This window comes from Anoplophora glabripennis, unplaced genomic scaffold (assembly GCF_000390285.2).
Source record: "Anoplophora glabripennis isolate ALB-LARVAE unplaced genomic scaffold, Agla_2.0 scaffold272, whole genome shotgun sequence".
In the NCBI taxonomy this organism is placed as follows: Eukaryota; Metazoa; Arthropoda; class Insecta; order Coleoptera; family Cerambycidae; genus Anoplophora; species Anoplophora glabripennis.
Window position 1 is genome coordinate 405614 of NW_019416854.1, and position 20065 is coordinate 425678.

The 20065-nt window shown below is 33.3% G+C and overlaps 1 protein-coding gene across 1 annotated transcript in view; it reads left to right on the forward strand.

The window, feature by feature from the left end:
- Window positions 1–20065, forward strand: part of LOC108906107 (remodeling and spacing factor 1) — a 54674-nt gene that overhangs the window by 32618 nt on the left and 1991 nt on the right. The window contains exons 8-14 of the mRNA XM_018709268.1: window positions 6689–7046; window positions 8952–9222; window positions 13377–13519; window positions 13576–13687; window positions 13747–13948; window positions 14000–14921; window positions 18575–18922. Of these exons, the coding sequence (XP_018564784.1) occupies window positions 6689–7046; window positions 8952–9222; window positions 13377–13519; window positions 13576–13687; window positions 13747–13948; window positions 14000–14921; window positions 18575–18922 (2356 nt within the window). The remainder of the gene's footprint in view (window positions 1–6688; window positions 7047–8951; window positions 9223–13376; window positions 13520–13575; window positions 13688–13746; window positions 13949–13999; window positions 14922–18574; window positions 18923–20065) is intronic.

Here is a 20065-nt window from a genome sequence, read left to right on the forward strand (position 1 = left end):
GCCAGTTTTTCCCTCCGTAAAATTTTAAGGTTATGTTAAAGGCGCCGTTAACATCTTAGTGCTCCTTGGAATCGTATGCAAATATTTCATTGTTATTTTGAAAAGTGGCTATTTTAAAGTTGTTGTGCTAGGCCCAGAGAATGTAATTACCAAAAAATATGAAAAAAAACCGTTTTCTTACCTTTAATAATCTGCTAAATTAAATAAAACTACTGCAGCATAATGTTTTGAACACCATTTTGACTTAAACTATTTTTGGTTTGGAAAGCGTACCTCTAAATGACTATAGGCGACATCTACCAGCTGTGCGCGGAAGATAAAGTGGGGGAATGTAAATGACATATGAACTTAGGGACCTACCTTTGACCTCAAAATAAGACCTGACTAATCTGTAAACACCATATTATAAACTTTTATGCTAGAGGGCACTACTAACAGTATTTGAATTTGGTTATTTGCTGTTTAAAAAGCACACATTAACTGTTAGGCATACAGGAATATAAAGCAAATTGGAGCTAGGGACAGAGAGTGTAATGACATTTTAGTTATTCTTCCTGCAATATAATAGTGTTGTAGTGTTTTTTTGTTCAAATAAATGACGATTATGAAAAGAAAGAAAGGATGTCAAGTTAGTTATATTTTTGTTATAGCATCTGTGAGGTCTAGGCAGAAAAAATCTTTAAGGGGCTTAAAGTGCACGCTTTGGTGAAAAATGCCCACCTAGTAGCCATACAAATTATTGAAATATTTACCTGGAGTTTCCATAATGTCTTCTTCATTAGAANATTTTTGTTATAGCATCTGTGAGGTCTAGGCAGAAAAAATCTTTAAGGGACTTAAAGTGCACGCTTTGGTGAAAAATGCCCATTTATTCTAGTGCAATTATAGCTTTGTTCTCTGATACTGAAGAAATATTATTGTTACAATGGGGAAGTTGCACATTTTTTTTATTTTTCTCCTATTAAATTTCATTGCAAAAAGTCAATTGCCGCATAAATTTTAAATTTTAAATTTATAGTTTTCCTATAAAAGAATATAGAAATAATTCTCTACACACTAAAACACAGTCTGAAATAAAGATGGCTGATTCTTACATCACGATCTGGTATCGGTCCAAACCAAACAAGTTTCGGTCTCAGTAGTCTGTGTAGTTCTGTGTTCTGTAGTCTGTCTCACTCATTTGTGTTTATGCAATTTACGTGTGCCGGATAGTTCTTATATAATTTACTTTTACTTAATACAATATTAGTCCACAGTACAGGCCCCCTCTGGAAAGTTGATTACCACATACTTTATAACTCCTGAGGAGCTTCGTTTTGACGAGTCTACCACATTTTTCCTCCGCGACTTTTCTCGATTCCTCCGCTTTTCCACTCGGAAAAGTCCAAAAACATGGCAATTTCCCGGGGTCTTGAAAACTCAAGACCACATCTTTTATTTTTAGCTTAAGTAACTGGAAATTTTGTTGCAAATGCCGATTTAAATTTGTCCGACAGAAATTCCTCCGACATTGACGTGTCTACCGGTCGAAACATGCCAAAATAACAGGGTATTGAAAATCAATTACCACATAGGTAATTTTTAGTAAAATTAATTGTAAATAATTAATTCAGTCAAAAAGTATTGTTGTCCGACAAATTTCAAGCCGCGTTTTTTCAGTCCGACAGCTGGAAATCGGAATTTTCACGGGGTATGAAAAATCGATTACCACATATCTAATTTTCATTTTTTCCACTTTTAAATTTACTGTACAAAATAGTGATATAAGTGTCCGACGATTTAATGTCCGCAAATTATTAAAAAATCAATAAATCAATAAACGTGATGAAATTTAATTTTTTCACTCCAAAAATTTCATATTTATAAATGGTTATTAATTATTATTATGTAAATTATTATTTGTTTCAAATAAATAATTATAATATTGCTTATTTTATGCTTAAAAATTTAAAAGTTATAAACAAATGAAGTTATTTTTGAGGCGATTAATACGATCTTAGTGCATAATGCATTATTTCTAAATAAATTAATATTATACTTGATATAAAAATCCTTTTTTCTCTTTCAAGTTTTCATTCGCGTTTGTTATTTTTCTTTACAAAAATTTTCCTATTTTTCTAAAAGAAAATCCCAAAACTTTTGTGCATAATTTTTTTACACCATACATACTTTTTTGAAATCGTTTAATTCTTTTCTCGATATTTATTTGGCTAAATTGAGCATATAGAGATTTACAATTACAAGAATAAAACGAAAAATATATACAGGGTGTTTCAGAAAGACCTCCCGTAAATAAAGGGGGTGATAGTATGACAAAAAATGAGAATTTTTTGTCTTATGAACTCTATGTCTATCTCCTCTTGTTTTCGAGATACAGAGAGACAAAATAAAATTTTTTAAATAACATTTTTATGAAAATTTCCAAATGGTGCGAAATATTTTTATGAAATTTGGTAGTCCGAGGTTTTTAAGGGTGCCAAATACGCTAGTCTAATTATTTTTTGTATATTTCATAGAAAGCGCTAGTTATGCTACATTCTTATTACAATTTAAGTTATATTTTTTTTAAGGTTAGGTTTTTTACCAGTCGGGCTCCAATTTCTATTGTACAATTTTATTTTCTAAAAATAATGTACTCTTGTTAGAACTTCCTAATGTGGACGATTTTCGAGAAAAAAGGCTTTTAATTAAACTCTTACAATATTACACTATAAAATAAGTGACTTTTCTCAAAGTAAGCTTGAGCTTTGAGAAGAGGAGATAGACATATAGTTCATATGACAAAAAATTCTTATTTTTTGTCGTCCTCACCCCCTGTATTTACGGGAGGTCTTTCTGAAACACCCTGTATTGTATATTTATATGGAATTTTGCTTAATACATGAAAATACCTTATTAGAAATTATAAATACATGTGCACATTTTTTACGAAATTTTTTTCATCTTTTTTTGTCGGACTGACGATTTGCGGATATATTTTTGTCGGACATTACAATTTTTGCTTATAAAAAACACTTTTCTATCGTGTGTTATTTTTGTCCGACATGTGGTAATCGATTTTTCATACCCTGTGAAAATTCCGATTTCCAGCTGTCGGACTGAAAAAACGCGGCTTGAAATTTGTCGGACAACAATACTTTTTGACTGAATTAATTATTTACAATTAATTTTACTAAAAATTACCTATGTGGTAATTGATTTTCAATACCCTGTTATTTTGGCATGTTTCGACCGGTAGACACGTCAATGTCGGAGGAATTTCTGTCGGACAAATTTAAATCGGCATTCGCAACAAAATTTACAGTTACTTAAGCTAAAAATAAAAGATGTGGTCTTGAGTTTTCAAGACCCCGTGAAATTGCCATGTTTTAAGACTTTTCCGAGTGGAAAAGCGGAGGAATCGAAAAAAGTCGTAGAGGAAAAATGTGGTAGACTGGTCAAAAGGATGCGCCTCAGGAGTTATAAAGTATGTGGTAATCAACTTTCCAGGGGGGGGCCTGTACTGTGGACTATATTGTTAATTATTTTAAAAACTATACAGTTTGTAGTATGGCTACAGAAGCTCAAGCTCAATTTGTTCAAGGGCAATCTGATAATTTGCCAAAAATTGATGTTCTATCACTGTTTGCATGATCATCACAGATGTGTAAAGTAGATTTAACATTAACTGGACTTTTCTTATAGCTAAAGGTCTCTTTTTATAGCTAAATACCATTTCTTCCTCATTTTCTCATCCTTTGGTACATTAAATTATAATTTGTTGGGAGGCAGTTATTATTGTTTAACTACACATGGGTACTATACAGCACTGTTATGTCTTTCATATTCTCGTGTTGTAGTTCTGATCCTGAAACCATCACGTACTAAAGTTGCCTGGGTAAATATTGTGAAAATGTTCGTAGACTCTAAAAAAATTAACGAAAGTTGTCTAAATTTATACATTAAAACTAATTACTCAAAACTACTCAGAATTCGATGCAAACACAAAATAAATCAACACAAGATTAAATGACAGCAGTGACAGCGCCAGTGTCTCGCGTCTTAACAGTCTTAACACATATACCTGACCCTGACGTCACAAATTGCTTGACTAATTAGAGACCGCTTTATATAATAAGGTGGGCAACATTATATTCAATATTTCAATAATTAATTACATTTTAGTAGTTCAGTTTAAAGGAGTTTTACATATTGAAACATACTTTTATAGTAATTTTCTGCACTTTAAATAAATTTTGCATCAAAAGAAAATTTGATGCAAGTTCCTCATTTGCACATATATAAAGGGCAGTTCATTAGCAAGTACAATTATATTTTTTTATGATGGTATACAGGATGTCCCAAATTTAACTTTCTCTACTAATTTTGCTCAAACTTTTTTATATGTGTGTGGATTTTCCCACTTCCACAAAAAAATAAAATGTAGATGATTTTAAAGTAAAAAACTAAAAAAGTTCTCTCTTTTGTATCATTTTGATATATTGCACTATTTAAAGGCAACAGAAATGTCTGTCCTAAATTGTAAACCATTTCGATAAATGGTAAGACATAGTAGTTTTGATTTTTTACAAATTTTGTGTAATGTTTTATTTCTTGCATAGTTATTAATCCTCTGGGAAATTGGTCACAAATAAAGTAATTTGTTTTTAAAAACTATTTTTTTTTCCTTTTTTACAAGTTTTATTACGATCGTTTCGGGTTTTGTCCCATCTTCAGATCTTCATATATTTAAGATGTAACGTTTTATTGAACTTAGAAATAAAAAAATTGTATAAAATAAGATAGTTGCAGTATAGCATAAATAAAAAAAAAAATAAAAATCAGTAATATTTCAAAAACTTAGGCCTGTATTCTTAGTCGTTCCTTGAGGAACAAGGATCCCTTATTCTGTATTCCGCCTATCATAAGGAATGACTATGAATACGGGTATTAGTTATTTTCAAAATAAACTTAAGGGCAACCAATTACATAAGACCATAAGACCTCATTTGATCAATATAGTAAATAAATTAATTGTTTTTCATTCTTCAATTTGAGAAATGAAAATTGTTTAGTCTATCTACATATTTCCCTAGGAACTCGTTATTTATAAATTCTTAGAAATATGGAGCTCAAATTATTATCTTTAAGAATCAATTTTGTTAAATAAAGTAATTTTTAATTCTTTTTAAAGCATATTGCGGGTGGTGTGTGTACAAAAATTAATTTCCGCATATCTTCAGTGTGATACAATTTAAACAAACTTTACTTCTTAAATGGTGCAAAATGTCTAATTTTTGGATTAAGGAGTTGAAAGATCCCCATATAAAAAAGTAAAATTTATCCACAAACCTGTACAGGGTGATTCACAACTTATCCAAATAAATGTGGGAATAGATGCAGCATGAGAAATGGAATCAATATCGTAAAAAAATTTTTTGTAAAATCCTTATAGTTTTCGAGAAAAAAAATATTTAAGTTATAGTACATTCAACCACTACATAGCTGGACAACTGTAGTCTCTAGCATCATTCGCCACGTGGCCTCAGCGACTCCGAATACTGCAATCGGATTTTGCAATCGTCGTTGCGATAGTATTTACCTGTTATCTGTGGTGTTTACAATAGGTTTTTAGTAGTTAGTGTCAAAATTGGTTTGCGTGTATAGCAACTCGGAGTTGATGGATATCGTTTTAGTTTATGGTCAAAGCATTTGTGTTATGGTGAAGCAAGACAACATTTGTGTTAGTTCGTAGAAACTGAGTACAACGGACCCAAATGTGTTTACACGTTGGTGGATAAAATTTTGAACAATTGTAACATCGGGTATGTCAAATGATTTTATTATTTAAAAACACAAATTAATTTTATTAATTAATAAAGGCAAAAGCAGTTGAATTTGCCGATATAAAATAGGTGCGATAAAATTCTATTTACATATATCTTTCCTTGCGAAAGTTTTTGTCCGTTTTTATCACACCGCCATGCCGGTCGCATTGTGCGAGTTCAGGTTTAACAGTAGACCAGTTTCCAGTGCCGTGCAGAAGTGTATTTTTAAATCATTTTCGACCTGTCCTTTTTGATTTTTTCTTTACAAAATTGTATTTGTAAGGGTCCCCTGTACATCCAGAATTTTTTTTTGGATAAGTTCTGAATCACCCTGTATAACTTAAATTTAGAAATTATTTTTTAAACATTAAATTTACAACATAACAGTAGTACCCCGTTTTATATTTCATTGTTTTATCTCAAACTAATTCAGAGGTATCTAGAAATAACTTGCAGGGGCGCAATATTAAACTATTAGGAGACTTTTTTGACGATATATAAACTTTGTGTCTTATTTTTAGTCGTAGAATACACTGGAAAAATATCGTGGGACATATATTCGGATTGTATGGTATTTTTTTTATATTTCTGTATTAATTGTACATTCAGTTATGGCATTGTCAAATTCTTTAAATTGAAATATTTAACAGTGTAAGATACAAGTGTAAGCTAAGTTAACTGTTCCAGATATACAGGACATTCATAACTTTACACAGCATAAACATGCTCACTACATATTTCTCTCCAACTTTTATTTATCAAATATTTGTATTTTACCACACCTAATATGTCACCCTGTATATCTGGTAGTTCTGGCAGTTCACAACTATTGGTAACAAATTGTCGAGAGTAATGTATAATTTTAATTATTTTTTTCTCAGGTTAGACTTGTCGAGAGTCTCCAAGCTAAACTAATAGAGTATGATAAGAAACTTTCTAAGAAGGAAATCGAAGATCGCCGCAAAGAACGCCTGGCCTACGTAGGCATAAGCCTAAATAACGTCTTACCGTCCCGGGAGCAGACTCACAAAAAGAAAAGACATCTTTCCGTGGAAGAGTCTGGGTCTAGTTCTGCAGAAACAGAAGAGTCATCTGCTTCTGAATCGGAAAGTGACAGCGACGAGCCTATATATCAGTTGAGACAACGACGCCAGGCAAAGAGTTATAAATTCAATGAATACGACGATCTGATCAAGTCGGCAATTCAGGATGAAATTGAGGAAAAAGGCCTTGAAACAGGTACAGGATTTATTTGCTTTTAATAGTTCGTCTAAATTTTAGATCAACTGCATGCATTGTCAAATCTTATCTTTCTTGATTCGTATACATATCTTTCATAAATTTAACAGTGAAGACACAAACACTCTGCCATTAAACACTGAAGTTAATAAGCCTATAAAGTTACATGTACTCTATACGAGACATTTCACTAAATACTTTTAATTTTACCATAAAATTGAACTTAACTTACAGGCGTTTTTCATGAATTTTTTTGGGACAAACTGATTAGAATTTGATGAAACTGACATTATTTTATCAATATTTTGGACTACATTTACAAATTTTTGCATCACTTGTGCTGAAAATGCCGAAGATTTGGGCTGTTGTTCACGGAAGGTCGTCGTTCGAGTTAGTTGTTCACGAGAGATGTAAAGTTCGATTCTTGACGGTGAGGGAATAGAATGCTCCCTGAGGAACGTTCCCTCATTTCGCTCTATTACTGTTCTATCACAAAATTTATACTGTATTCTTGACATAAAGGGATCGAGCCACAAAAGTGAAGAACGGGGAACAATGTTGTCAAACGTACCGACCAATCAGAAAGCAGTAAACAGGTGGTAGAATAAAAACTATTGAGCTAGTCAAGAAATAAGTGCTACTTTGTTTAGTGTTGTTTTTTGTCAATTGTCTCTGTATATAGACAGTTTCTAGGGCTAGAGCTAGAGTTTATTTTATTTTCTATATTTTCTTCAACTGTGAAGTGCGGTCTAAAAAGGAAGGAAAATGGAAATTAATAAAAAACAAACTAAATGCTAATAAATCCGAGGGTAATAAAATGGATGTGGGGTTGGACAAGTTCTATAAGTTCCCGGCAAAGAGGCTTAGAAAGCCAAAACAATTGTATAAATTTTTGATCACATAGTATAAATGTATGTGTGTCCGAGGTAGAAGTTCTCGTCGAATATTTAGCAGTTTCTCGCCCTCATCAACATTGTTGTATTTCATCCCACAATACTAATTATTAGCATTGAATGAGAAATAGTACTATTTCTGATTCAACGATATTAGGCAGTTCATTTTATTCTAAGCATCTAAGCGAATGCACTAACACAGATGTTATTGATATAGGTACTGAACAACAATCCGTGTACAATTCTCTAAGTAAACACAAATTATACGAACGCTTCCTCGAAGTTCTCGAAAGATATCACCACAAAATAATAACTAGAGATATCACAGTTAAGATTCGTTGTTCCCCAAAAATATCAGTAGAAGCAACAGGGAACAATTCTTCTATCATTACTCAATAGAACACCATTCAAGAATACCAATTAATGAGTTTTAGTAGAGACATGCCCCCTTTCTCTCGTTCCTTCTACTCCCTGTAATTCAAGGATAAAATCCATGAATGTCGCAATTTTGATCTGAAAGCAAAATGATGCATTATTAACATGTTTTCTAAGAATATGAACCTCATTGCTAGTAAAAATTGTAAAAATTTAAGTTTTGATAAGTGTTTGAAAAAAATTTATTGATTTTCACCATTTTTTTTTTCACTTATTTTGAATAAAAAGACACCCTTAAAATTATGATATCCCAATTGTTGGTTCATGTTCTTTGTAATTTCATAAACATTCAATTTTTATAACGATCGGTTCATAACTTTTTCAGTTAGAGTTCCCGTGAGTCAACAAAATGTTGTTCGAGACAAATGTGTTTCAAAAGTTCCGAAAACTCAATTTTGAATTTATGTAATAAAAAATCCACTTTTTTTAACCTCGTAATGTGGCTTCCCTGCTTAATATCAAATACTGGAAAAATAAATAATATACACCAAATTGTAAATAAATGTCCCTTTGCAAATATCTTAGAAGTGATTTGCTAAATAGCGTCAGGCAATTCTAAAACAAGATGATATTTCAGCATTCCAGAGTCACGGAAAAGATATTGCCACTATAGTGAAAGCTGAGGAAGATGAAAGAAAAGAGAAGGAACAAGAGAAAAAAGAAGAGTCTGCCGAGCGTCCTCCCGATGAAAAACCACCAGTGATTCCGCCGGAGAAAAAGGAGTATTCAGATGATGACGACATTAAGCCTCCTGTAAAGAAAGCTAGAAAAAAAACTAGAAGGATAAACAATTTGGATGTAAGCAGTGAGGAAGATGACGAGAGGGATGAGGACTTTAAGGGTACTAGGTAAGTTACTTTAATCCGATTTGGATAAAATAATATCACCATTTTTTTTTTACATAATTTAGAACACAGTGCATCCAAGATGCAATATCTATTAAAGTGGTGTCAAAAACGACGAAAGATACAATGCGAGTCAAATTAGAAAAAGTTGCGCTATTAAGGAACCATTGAAAGGACTGATCTTAGATACAGGGTGGGCCATTAGTGTGAGAAAGTTCAATAATTCCCTTGTTACTCATAATACAGAAAAAAAGTTTATATAAATATAAAGGTTGTACAGAATCAAGAAGCCTAAACTACAAAATTAATTTGATACATACAGGGCGATGAGTAAAAATGGGGCACACCAAATATTACATTTTTTAAATGGAACACCCTGTATAGTTTTAAACGTGGTTTTCACAGAAAATTCTATATATGGCAATATAAACAGTTTAACATTTTAGTGCAGGGTTGCCAAGTTATGTAGAAAATTCTTCGAATTTTGGAAAAAACATGACTTCGAAGAAGTTGTATTAACTTTCAGCTACTAACACTTGGAGCAAAAATATTTGACAAAATTATATGCAAATGTTAGACAAAGGTTCCTATATTAGCTAATGTTAATATTTTATACAGGGCATTTTTTATAATACATCATTTTTTAAAAGTTCAAACTTGATTTTCTAAAATTTATTATTTTATTTTATTCACATATCAGTTCAAATTAGTAATATAGGAGCCTTTGTCTAACATTTACATTAATACAACTTCTTCCAGGTCATGTTTTTTCAAAATTTGAAGAATTTTCTACATAACGACAACCCCGCACTAAAATGTTAAACTGTTTTGAGGGTTGCTTTCGGTGTGCAGCAAAATAAAACTCTCTCTCTCAATGATACAAAAAAAAAAGTATTTTTATTGAAAACAGAGTTTGTGTTCTCAGGACGAGTGTTTGTTGGAGAGTCGTCGTGGTGTGGAGTCCCTCACAGGTATAAGTATCTAGTTCTTGGCGCCAATCTGCCGTGGTCCTCTTTGTTTCTTGTCGCTTGCAACGGTTAGGCCGTCCAACGTCGGGCTGGTGCTCTTGATGTAATACTTAAAATAGGTCACTTGCGAACATGTGCACAATTTATATTGCCATATACAGGGCTGGAAAATCCACATGGTCCATCTGCTCTTACATGAGATCGACAAAGTAAACTAAAGAAATCCTTGTGATAGACAAGGATGGCTATAGTGAAGACGTTTCATAATCTGAATAGTCACCGCCCATTTCGGGTTAGAAGCGGGATTGACTATTCAGATTATGAAACGTCTTCAATCTAACCATCCTTGTCTATCGCACAGATTTCTATGACTTACTTTATCGCTCTCACGTAACGGCCGATGTACCATGGAGACTTTCCAAACCTGTATAGAATTTTTTCAGAAATCTGTATGTTTAAAAAATGTAATATTTGATGTATCCCGTTTTTACTCATCGCCCTGTATGTTTCAAATTAATTTTGCAATTCGGGTTTCTTGATTCTGTACAACTTTCATATAAACTTTTTTTCTGTTAATAAATGTTTGTATTGGATAAACTAAAATCCATTAAGTGAAGTCCTTCAGCCAGCGCTATAATGTTCGTTTCCATAAATCTGGTCTTTTGTAGCGGATTCTCTCTCTCTCAAACGCCTCGTAATACCCAGATAATATTTATTGACTGTTTCTCCATCCTGAAGGGATTCTATGTGGACAACATCAGGATAGTCAGACAACAGTCAAACTGATTTCAATTTCTGATTGACTTTGACATGTTTTTTATTTCGTCTTATTAGAAAAGCGCCATTCTGAAGCTTGCTGGCTTATTTGCATGTCAGACTTGTAAACCCATGTTTCGTCACCTGTTATGATGTGTTGCATAAATGCATGAGCATTTATGCTTGAATGATCAAGCATGTCTTCAGCGATGCTCTTTTTGAACTAGCCGTGCTGCGACGTGTTTCATACCCATCAACTAAAATGGTGCGAACTGATTCGTGAAACATGTTTAGATTATATGCAGCTCTCTCAAACTACAGTGGCGATTTGCGAACACCATTTCCTTCGCTTTATCGATGTTTTCTTCAGTTGAAGACGTTAAAGAACGACCAGAACTAGGCAAATCATCCACCACTTCTTGACCATGTTTGAATACTTTGTACCATTCGTATGCTTGAGTTTTCAATGAAACTGAATTACAGTACGTCTTTCTTGACATTTTCAAAGATTCAGTACAGGAAATTCCGTTGGTAGCACAAAATTTAGGCAAATTCTTTGTTCAATAACATTATCCATAGTATAAATCACGGAACACACTTTAGGGCACTAACAAAATTAAGAGCTGTAAACAAACTACTTGATAGATCATGTCCCAACTCCGCGTTAGAGTAGATCAAAAAAGACATTTAAATCTACTTTACACTTAATGTTTAAATGGCAAATTCCGGATACTTTTTTGAGAGAATGTAAAAATGTCAAACATTTTTTTCTTATGTTTGGCCTATTGACTTGGTAAAAAAAAATAAATTTTGTGTTGTCAAAAAAATAATCCTCAATAAATATTTTTGTAAAAATATTTTGTTGTCATAATTTTAAAAATACTTATATTAAAAGGCAGTGTTCAAAAACATAAGAATATATCGAGGGCATCATATCTGAAGGGTGTAAGAGTCACTATAGTCCGTTTTGGGTTATGACGTCACTTAATCAATTCGCTTAATATATTAGAAGGGTATATATATTCATAAACATCAACACTCTATTCTAACGCATTTTACTTCGGCGTATGAGCCAATTCTGCAAAACTATAATATCAGAAAGGCGTATGCTCATATGCCCTTCTAATACTCCTGTATTTATTTTATGCCTGCTAGACAGTATTGGCTTATACACCCTCAGTTGATTTGGTAAATTTCACACAACCTTACATTTGGTTAAACTTGTGAATGTTTGTTGTTGAAAATTGTATTGTTTGTGGTGTTTTGTAAAAGAAGAAAATGCATTAGGCGGTCGCGGTCCCATCGCATTGAGGACCGTGCTAGTCTCGATTGCGCGCGGTGGAGTTCCTTCCCATGTTTTATAATGTATGCATTCACACTAGACGTTCCCGAGCTCGTCTCGCTCACATCGCGTTCTTCGATCTTTTCCAAAGAATCTCGGGAGATCACGATGCGATTGAGACGAGCTTTCTCTTTTATAGAACTCATTTTCTTAACTACTAAAATAATACCGCAACTATTTAAAGGAGAGCGCGAGCAGGATTGTGGTGTGCAATTGCCAAATGCGACTGATTTTGTAAAAGATCGCGACCAGCTCAGCCCAGAACAATTGCGATGTGACGGGACCGCGACCACCTAGTGCGTTCTCTCCTAAATTCTGAAAAACTTCCTATAAATAAATTAAAGTATAACAATTTATTGTCTATGTGCCAATGCAAAGATGCAGTCATTCCTCGAGAACATAAATAATTTTATATTTTTTTAGCCAGTAATAAATAATAATATAAATCCCAAGCCAATAATAAAATAAATCCCAAAATTCTAACGATGAAAAATTTGATGACGAGATGTCTCTACAAGTACGAGAATGGCTTATAAAGAGGAAAAGGCACCGAAATAAAATGTAACAAATTTTAGTTCATATTAATACAAATACTGTATTAATAATGCATATTTTTGTATACTATATGCCTATTATTTAAATAAATTTAATACACGTTCTTCGAACATCCTAATATCAGAAGGGCGCATGAGCTGTAAATCAATTACATGTTGGCATTTTACTAGATGTTAAATCTCTCCAATGAACTACAATGTATTGGTCTTATTATATTAGCAAAATCATTAAACTCATTATAAATCTTGATTTATAAAATGTTTTTTTCATTCCCTGTAAAATATCAGATTTGGTTCGTACGCCCTTCTGATATGACGCCCTCGATATTTAAGATAACACAATTTTAGTGATCTTTTAATAACCTAACATTTTCTAATTTGACAACCCTGTATCCTTAACCATTTTTAATAGTGATTATATTTTATTGCTTGTATTTTGTATTTTAGAAATGTATTTTATTTTTTAAATTTTTGACGATAAATAAATTTTGTTGTAATATTTGAAGACCTAAATTCATATTCTGATTGTTTACATAGTTCGGAATCGGAAGAGGAAGAACTCGAAGAGGAGGACAGTGAGGAAAGTGATGACTATGTCAGAGGTGGAAAAAGGAGAAAAAACTTACGACCAGTGCGAAGATCAACTCGTGCAAGAGTATCAAGATTTGATGCCGATTTTAGTAAGTTAATAAAATTTATCACCGAAACTCCTTGACCATAATTTTTTATGTTACAGTTAATGATAGTGATGGTGAAGACATTCCTAGGAAAAAGAAGAAGAAGAAATATTGGAGCGAAACAGATTCAGAAGAATCCGACAGGTCATGGGGAAGGGGAAAGAAAGGAAGGTGCGTGTAAAAATTTGGTTTTATTTTTTATTATATATGTGTTAACGTAATTGTTTTAGATCGGGCTTAACATCCAGAAAGAAATCTAAGAAGAAGAAGAGCATCCTCGACGAATTATCGGATATAGAACCATTAAAGAAGAAGAAGCCAAAAATTAAATATGGCGGTTTAACTTCTAGTGATGAAGATTTAGGCAGAAGGCGAAGGACTAGGGGCAAGAAGACTACTTATGTGGATACGTTAGGATCGGATAGTGAAGAGGTAAATACAAAAACTTTGATCAGATTTCAAATACTCCTATTTTATTTGTAGGAAACTCACAGAAAGAAAAATCCTCGTCGAATAGTTAGCGATGATGACGATGAAGACTTTGTCGCTAACGAAGATGAAAAAGATAGTGAAGTTCAAGATGACGATTTGGAGGAAGATGAACAGGAAGAAGTGTCTGCGCGAAGGCCCTTGGTCGTTCCAAAAATATATATAAAGAAACCCCCAGTAACTAAAGAAGTGGATCGGCCAAAGCTGCTCGCAGAGCGGATTTTGAATGAAAATGTCAAGGAACCTGTAAATAAATCTATAGAGCAGGCACCGAAACCAAGTTTGGAAGAGTCCAAACCTACAGCGGTCGGCGAAAAATCAGATAAAAACGAAAAATTGGAACAACTTGGAAAAGTGCCAGAACAACCATTGAAGCATTGTGATCCAGTAGAAAATAAGTCTGGATCCAATGAAGAAAAACAAAAGGAAACTACTAATAAACCGCTTGACAAAAATAACGTAGAGAAGAAAGTTTTGGGAGCGGTATTAGAGGATGACGAGGATGGCAATCCCATCGAGAAAATAAACAAGAATTTGGAAGAAATGGATTCTGATGAAATGGAGAAAATGATGGAGGAGGAGGAATTCGCGACTAAGCAATTACAGCTGGTGGCTTTGCAGCTTGAAAAGGAAAAGAAGAGGAAGGCGGAGGAAGCCAAACGTCTTGAAAGCGAAACGAAAGCTGTCGTACCCGCGGTACCTGCGAAAAGGGGCAGGAAACCTAAACCGAAAGAAGTGCCGGAAATGCAAAAAAGTGTCGTTCACGAGCCTATAGTTAGCAATGTCAAGGCGTTAATTCGCAATGATAATGATAACGACGAACTATCCGAGCCTCCAGGTGTGGCATTGCCGTTATTTGAAGAATTAGCCTCGAGAAGAACGGAAGAAGAGGCACCAAAAAGGAGCAGAGGAAGAGGTAATAAATGTTTTTTACTTGAATCATACTTAAGATGTTCCGAATATTCGTATTCACATTCACAAGTGGATACTATTTCCACCAAATTTTAAATCGCATTTACAAATTTCATTGCTGTTTTTTAGCAAATATTAATAAGAAAACTAGTAAGGTAGGCACTTTCTCTCGGGCCTCGGTCTTCAACCCGAGCACCTCTGCTTTTTCTGTTAACATTTTTCAAAAAAAAAAAAAAAAAAGAAAAAATGCGACCCGCTTGCGATTCAAACCCCTGATCCGGAGCCTACACGAGCTATTTGAAACCTTGGGTCTCCGCGAATCTAATCAGAAAATTGAAAATGTTCAAATCAAGTTTTATCGCCAAACTAGTGTCTGAAAAATCGGAACCGGTGCCTAATGGCAAAATAACGACCCGCTGTGGCCCGATCGGCCGGGAAAACACTTCAAAAGACAAAATTTAATTTGATATCTTTACTAACATTTGTCTGCATCTCTGTCTAAACATCGGATGTACTTCGGGTATCTCTCTCGAAAATTGGATTTTCGGCGAGGATTCATTTTAAAGAGCAAATTTCTCTTGGAAGGAATTGCCTTCAGAATACTACGTTTGGATAAAGGAAGGACCGAAGGGCCCTTTGCCCTTCGGCTTGCCGCTTCGCGGCTCGGGAGGAAAGCCTTTGGTAATACTGTACACCTCCTATCGCGGGCGAGTGTGGGAGCGAGAGTAACCTACAGCTTTTAATATATAATGTTCAATGTTTAAAAACAAATTCTTTCACCAAAATTATTTTAACATGAGTGCCCACTGATAATTTTTAGTTCTTTGTTTATGAATCGGCAGTTTGGAAATAAAAACTAAAAATTTATTACTCAATAAAACTAAATTTGCATGGACCTTATCATTGTAAGTATCTAAAACTATATATCTAAAAAATTAGACTAAGGTAACAGTGTGCCTGACAAATGTTATTTCTGGCAATTTTGAATAACAAAAAATATTTAATAATTCTTTAAATTTTAAAATAATAGCATTTCCAACACGAAATGATTTTTTTTCTTTTTTTTTTTTCGTTTATGAACTTGTTCTACTTGCCGCTAACCCAAGTCGGGGATAATTTGTACACTCGCGAAAGAAATGTAAAGAAATTACATTTTCAGTTTTTGTTACTGTGTAGTCTTTGTAAAATATATGCACTAATTTTGAACAATTATATGTTAATACTTTTCCGACAATTGTATTGACGTTTTAACGGTAACTAGCTAATTCATTTCTTTATATCTGATCTGCTCTGCTCTTAATTCAGTGTTTATTATGCAGCATCAATATTATATCTATTTGTTGCATTTGTTTTTTATTTATTTTGTAAATATATTTTCACATATTTTTTTTGTTGTGACTGATGATATTGTGAAGTTGTGGCATGTACAGAGCCTTCTTATGAAGGAATCATTTATATGATTATAAGCCACGTGACAAGTAATTTTATTTGGAACAGTTTGGTACAACAACTTTATTTCCTTCACGTTGCCAATTAAATTTCGGTAAAATTCAAATATGATCAAGATTATATTAAAACACAACATTCTGTCTCTTTCATGAGATTTTATTGAACCAATCAGCAATCGCATTAACTCAAGCGTAATCGTAACGATTTATTATTGTTCATTGTAAATTAATCATTAATATTGGCGACTCCCAAGATTTATGGGTTTTTATTTGACAGTACCAGCCATGCAATGTTGGTTGCCTAAGCTCGGCGGTCACGTGGCTTGTAATCATTTATGAAGGCTCTGTACAGAGTGGAATCAGAGTTTCTCAGAAGCCACCAAAAAATAGGAAATAATCTAGTGACATGTTCTCTAGCTTGATTTCCATAACTACTTTAACTGCTGACTGTTTCTATCAAATATTAAGTATACACCTCATTTTTACATAAAACACCCTATTTATACAATTAATTGTGACTAAATCATTAAAAGGTCAAAATTTTTATATTTCTAAATTATAGCCTACTCTGATTTCCTTTAAAAAAAAACATAAATTTGCTTCACAACCCTGTAACTAAAAGGTCTCGTAAAAAAACTAGTATCACTAATCTGTTCTACACTGGAAAGTTCTATAGGGCAGTTAATTGTTGCGTATTCTAAGTGGAAAGACCAAAAAAATCTGCAGTCTCATAAGACTTCGTACTAAATCGTGAAAAATTATTTTATTAATATAAAAAAAACTAGCCATAATTTTTTTTGAGGATTTTCTTCATATTAATAAGCTTATATTAATTTTTTTATGAATATTTGTTTGTCCATTCCAAATCAGATAAACATCCTTAAGACTCGTACCAATTTTTTCTATTAGTGGTTTCTTAGTTACCGAATTTCAGTCATGAAAGGTTTCTCCTTTTCTCTCAATTCCCGAAAATATAGAAAAACAATAGTGTATATGTCTAGCTCGATTTCTGATAAAAGTTCAACATTAGAAAAAGCATCTCGATATCTTTATTTGAGAGATACAGGACATTTTTCAATTTTGTTCGCTTTATAACTTTTTTCTGTGAAAATAGATGTTTTTAAAAATGTTTTACACAGCATTTTATCTCCACCAATATACACAATATTTTTGTATAACTTCCGGTGAGTGAACATAAAAAATTTTTTAATGTCCATTTTTGTCCAAAATTATTTTTTTGTTACTCGTGTTTGGGAATGATTACGTATACCATGAATATATTTGATATATCGATGAAAAAAAGTAATAACTGCATTGAATTGTATGAAGAAATAATTTTTGGTTTACAAAATTATTTTTGTTTGTACCTTAAAAAAAATGTTAATGTAAATATCACGTATGATTTCAAAGGAAATTTTACTCAGATTTCAAAAATTGAAAATATATAGGATGTTCCACTTAAAAAAATTTAAGTTTGTGTAATGACTGAAAAACCAGAAGCTACAGAACACACTTGCGCCACTAGATTAAAAAAATTGTGTGACAATCCCCTTTACAAAAATCTTATATTACAAGCTTTTATTTACCTTGTCCTGTTAGTATGGTTCAAATCTTGCAACTGAATTTTAAAATTATTCCCAACTGATTGAGCTAAAATTTTGCATACATGTTTAGTTCGGATGACAATGCATGGTTAGCTAAGTGCCGTCATTCTAAAACCAATATGGTGACCTCCCAAAGACGGCGGACCAGTTATTTTTTATGCATCCCCATGATATGGGTTTCAAATGAAAGGGTTTGCTACAAAATACAAAAATAAAATGACATCGCTAAAAGCTTTTTTAAAAAATGTTTTTTTATACATGGACTTATTTTCACAAACAAAATAGTTATAGGTCATCATAAGAAATAACCAAAATTGAAAACACCCTGTTTCACTTAAGAAATCAAGATATCGAGATGTTGGTGTTGCTATTAAACTTTTTTGGAAAATCGAAAATTTCGTGGCATTTAATCCATTTTTTCTCACGTTTCGGGAAATAGGAAGAACCCTAGTGTTCAATTTGGCCTACTTTGTACACTATGTAATATTGACCTGATTCGTGACCTTAAAATGACTTAATAAATTTATATATCTACTTTATAATTTGCGTCATATCTTCAAATTCTCTAGGCTCTATCGATAAGTTATATTCAATTCTATTTTTAGCAAAAGGTAAAAAAACGCTTGAAGAAACGCTAGCGAACCTAGGAGGAAGGAAGAATCTTACAAATAAAATTTCGGAAAATATAAATATACCGCAGGGTGTAGGATGTAATATAGAGATAGCAGCTCCGCCACAACCATTTTCACAATCAGCACCAACACCATCGGTAATAACTAGGATGTTACAATCCAAGCCAGGCCAGACTACCACTTATCCTGTTGGAACAATAAGGCCAAAACAGTTTGCTACTATGCCCGACGATGACGATGATTCCCCTTCCAGCAGATCAAGAGGATCTTCTCCATCTTCAGGTTCTGGACTTATACCTCCCCCAGGACAGTTCATACCAGGTAAATTCTACAATTCATTCAGATTATCTATCAGCTATTTAAATATGTTGTAGGTGTGCAAATATTACTTGACTGGGAATTAGATTTTCTTCCAAATTTTCGAAATTTTAAAATGATCTCTGATCTTCCGTAAATTTAATTTTTGCTTCACTTTGCTATTTCACTTTACACATGGGGGCATAATACATGTACAAGCTGAAGGAACACGTTCCTTATCTGAATTTAATAAAATTTTCTTAAACAAATATTTGCCATTATATACGCAGGTAAAAAATATGCAATAGTTTTATTGTATTGCACAGATTTGATATTGTACATGTGGTGATTTTACATGCCTTTACATTACCGTTTAAGAATATGATGCATGTCAGTTAAGAGGTTAATCATTTCTGAAAAATATGTGAAAAAATATTTTTTTTGTAGATTATTTTCGTGGCGTTAATTTTGTGATAAAAAGCACACCTTTTCTTTTGAGCGTGCAACTATCGGAAATAAATTTACTATACAGAGTGGTGAAAAGTTTCCGTAATATTTGTGTATATTTCAACTGCCACATAATTCAATAAACCAGCACACTCGGAAAATAAAAAAACATTTACTTTCCAAAATTACCAACCATGGTCGCACATTCTTCTACCGTATTTTCATCCCAGGCATGCTCCAATGCCGTTCCACGGTTGCATATCTTCCTGAGGTTTTTTGCTCTATGATGGACCACATCAAATAGTTCATAGTTCATTAGGTTGAGATCCTGTGTGTTCGGCAGCCCAACGTTCTTGCCCCAAAAGCTCGGAAACAACTCTTAATGGATTGGGCAGAATGTGCCAGTGCAGTGTCCTGCGGCAGCGTGAATCTATCCGCATCAAAGTGCCGTGTCGTTTATGAATTCAGAGTGAGCTGAAGGCCACGTTTCTGGTACTGCAATGGTATTTTCTCATTGGCGGAGATACCGGCCCAGACCATTGCAGAGATCAGAAATTGGCACTGACCAATGGTTTTCACAGTTTCTGCTGACTGCCTTGACTGACTAGCTGATGACGATTTTGGGGGTTGTTGTGGAGTGGTTTAATCGTGAAAATCTTCTCATCGGTTAAGAGCTCTTTTTCAGGCGACCATCAGCGACCGGCCAATGCATTTTATGAT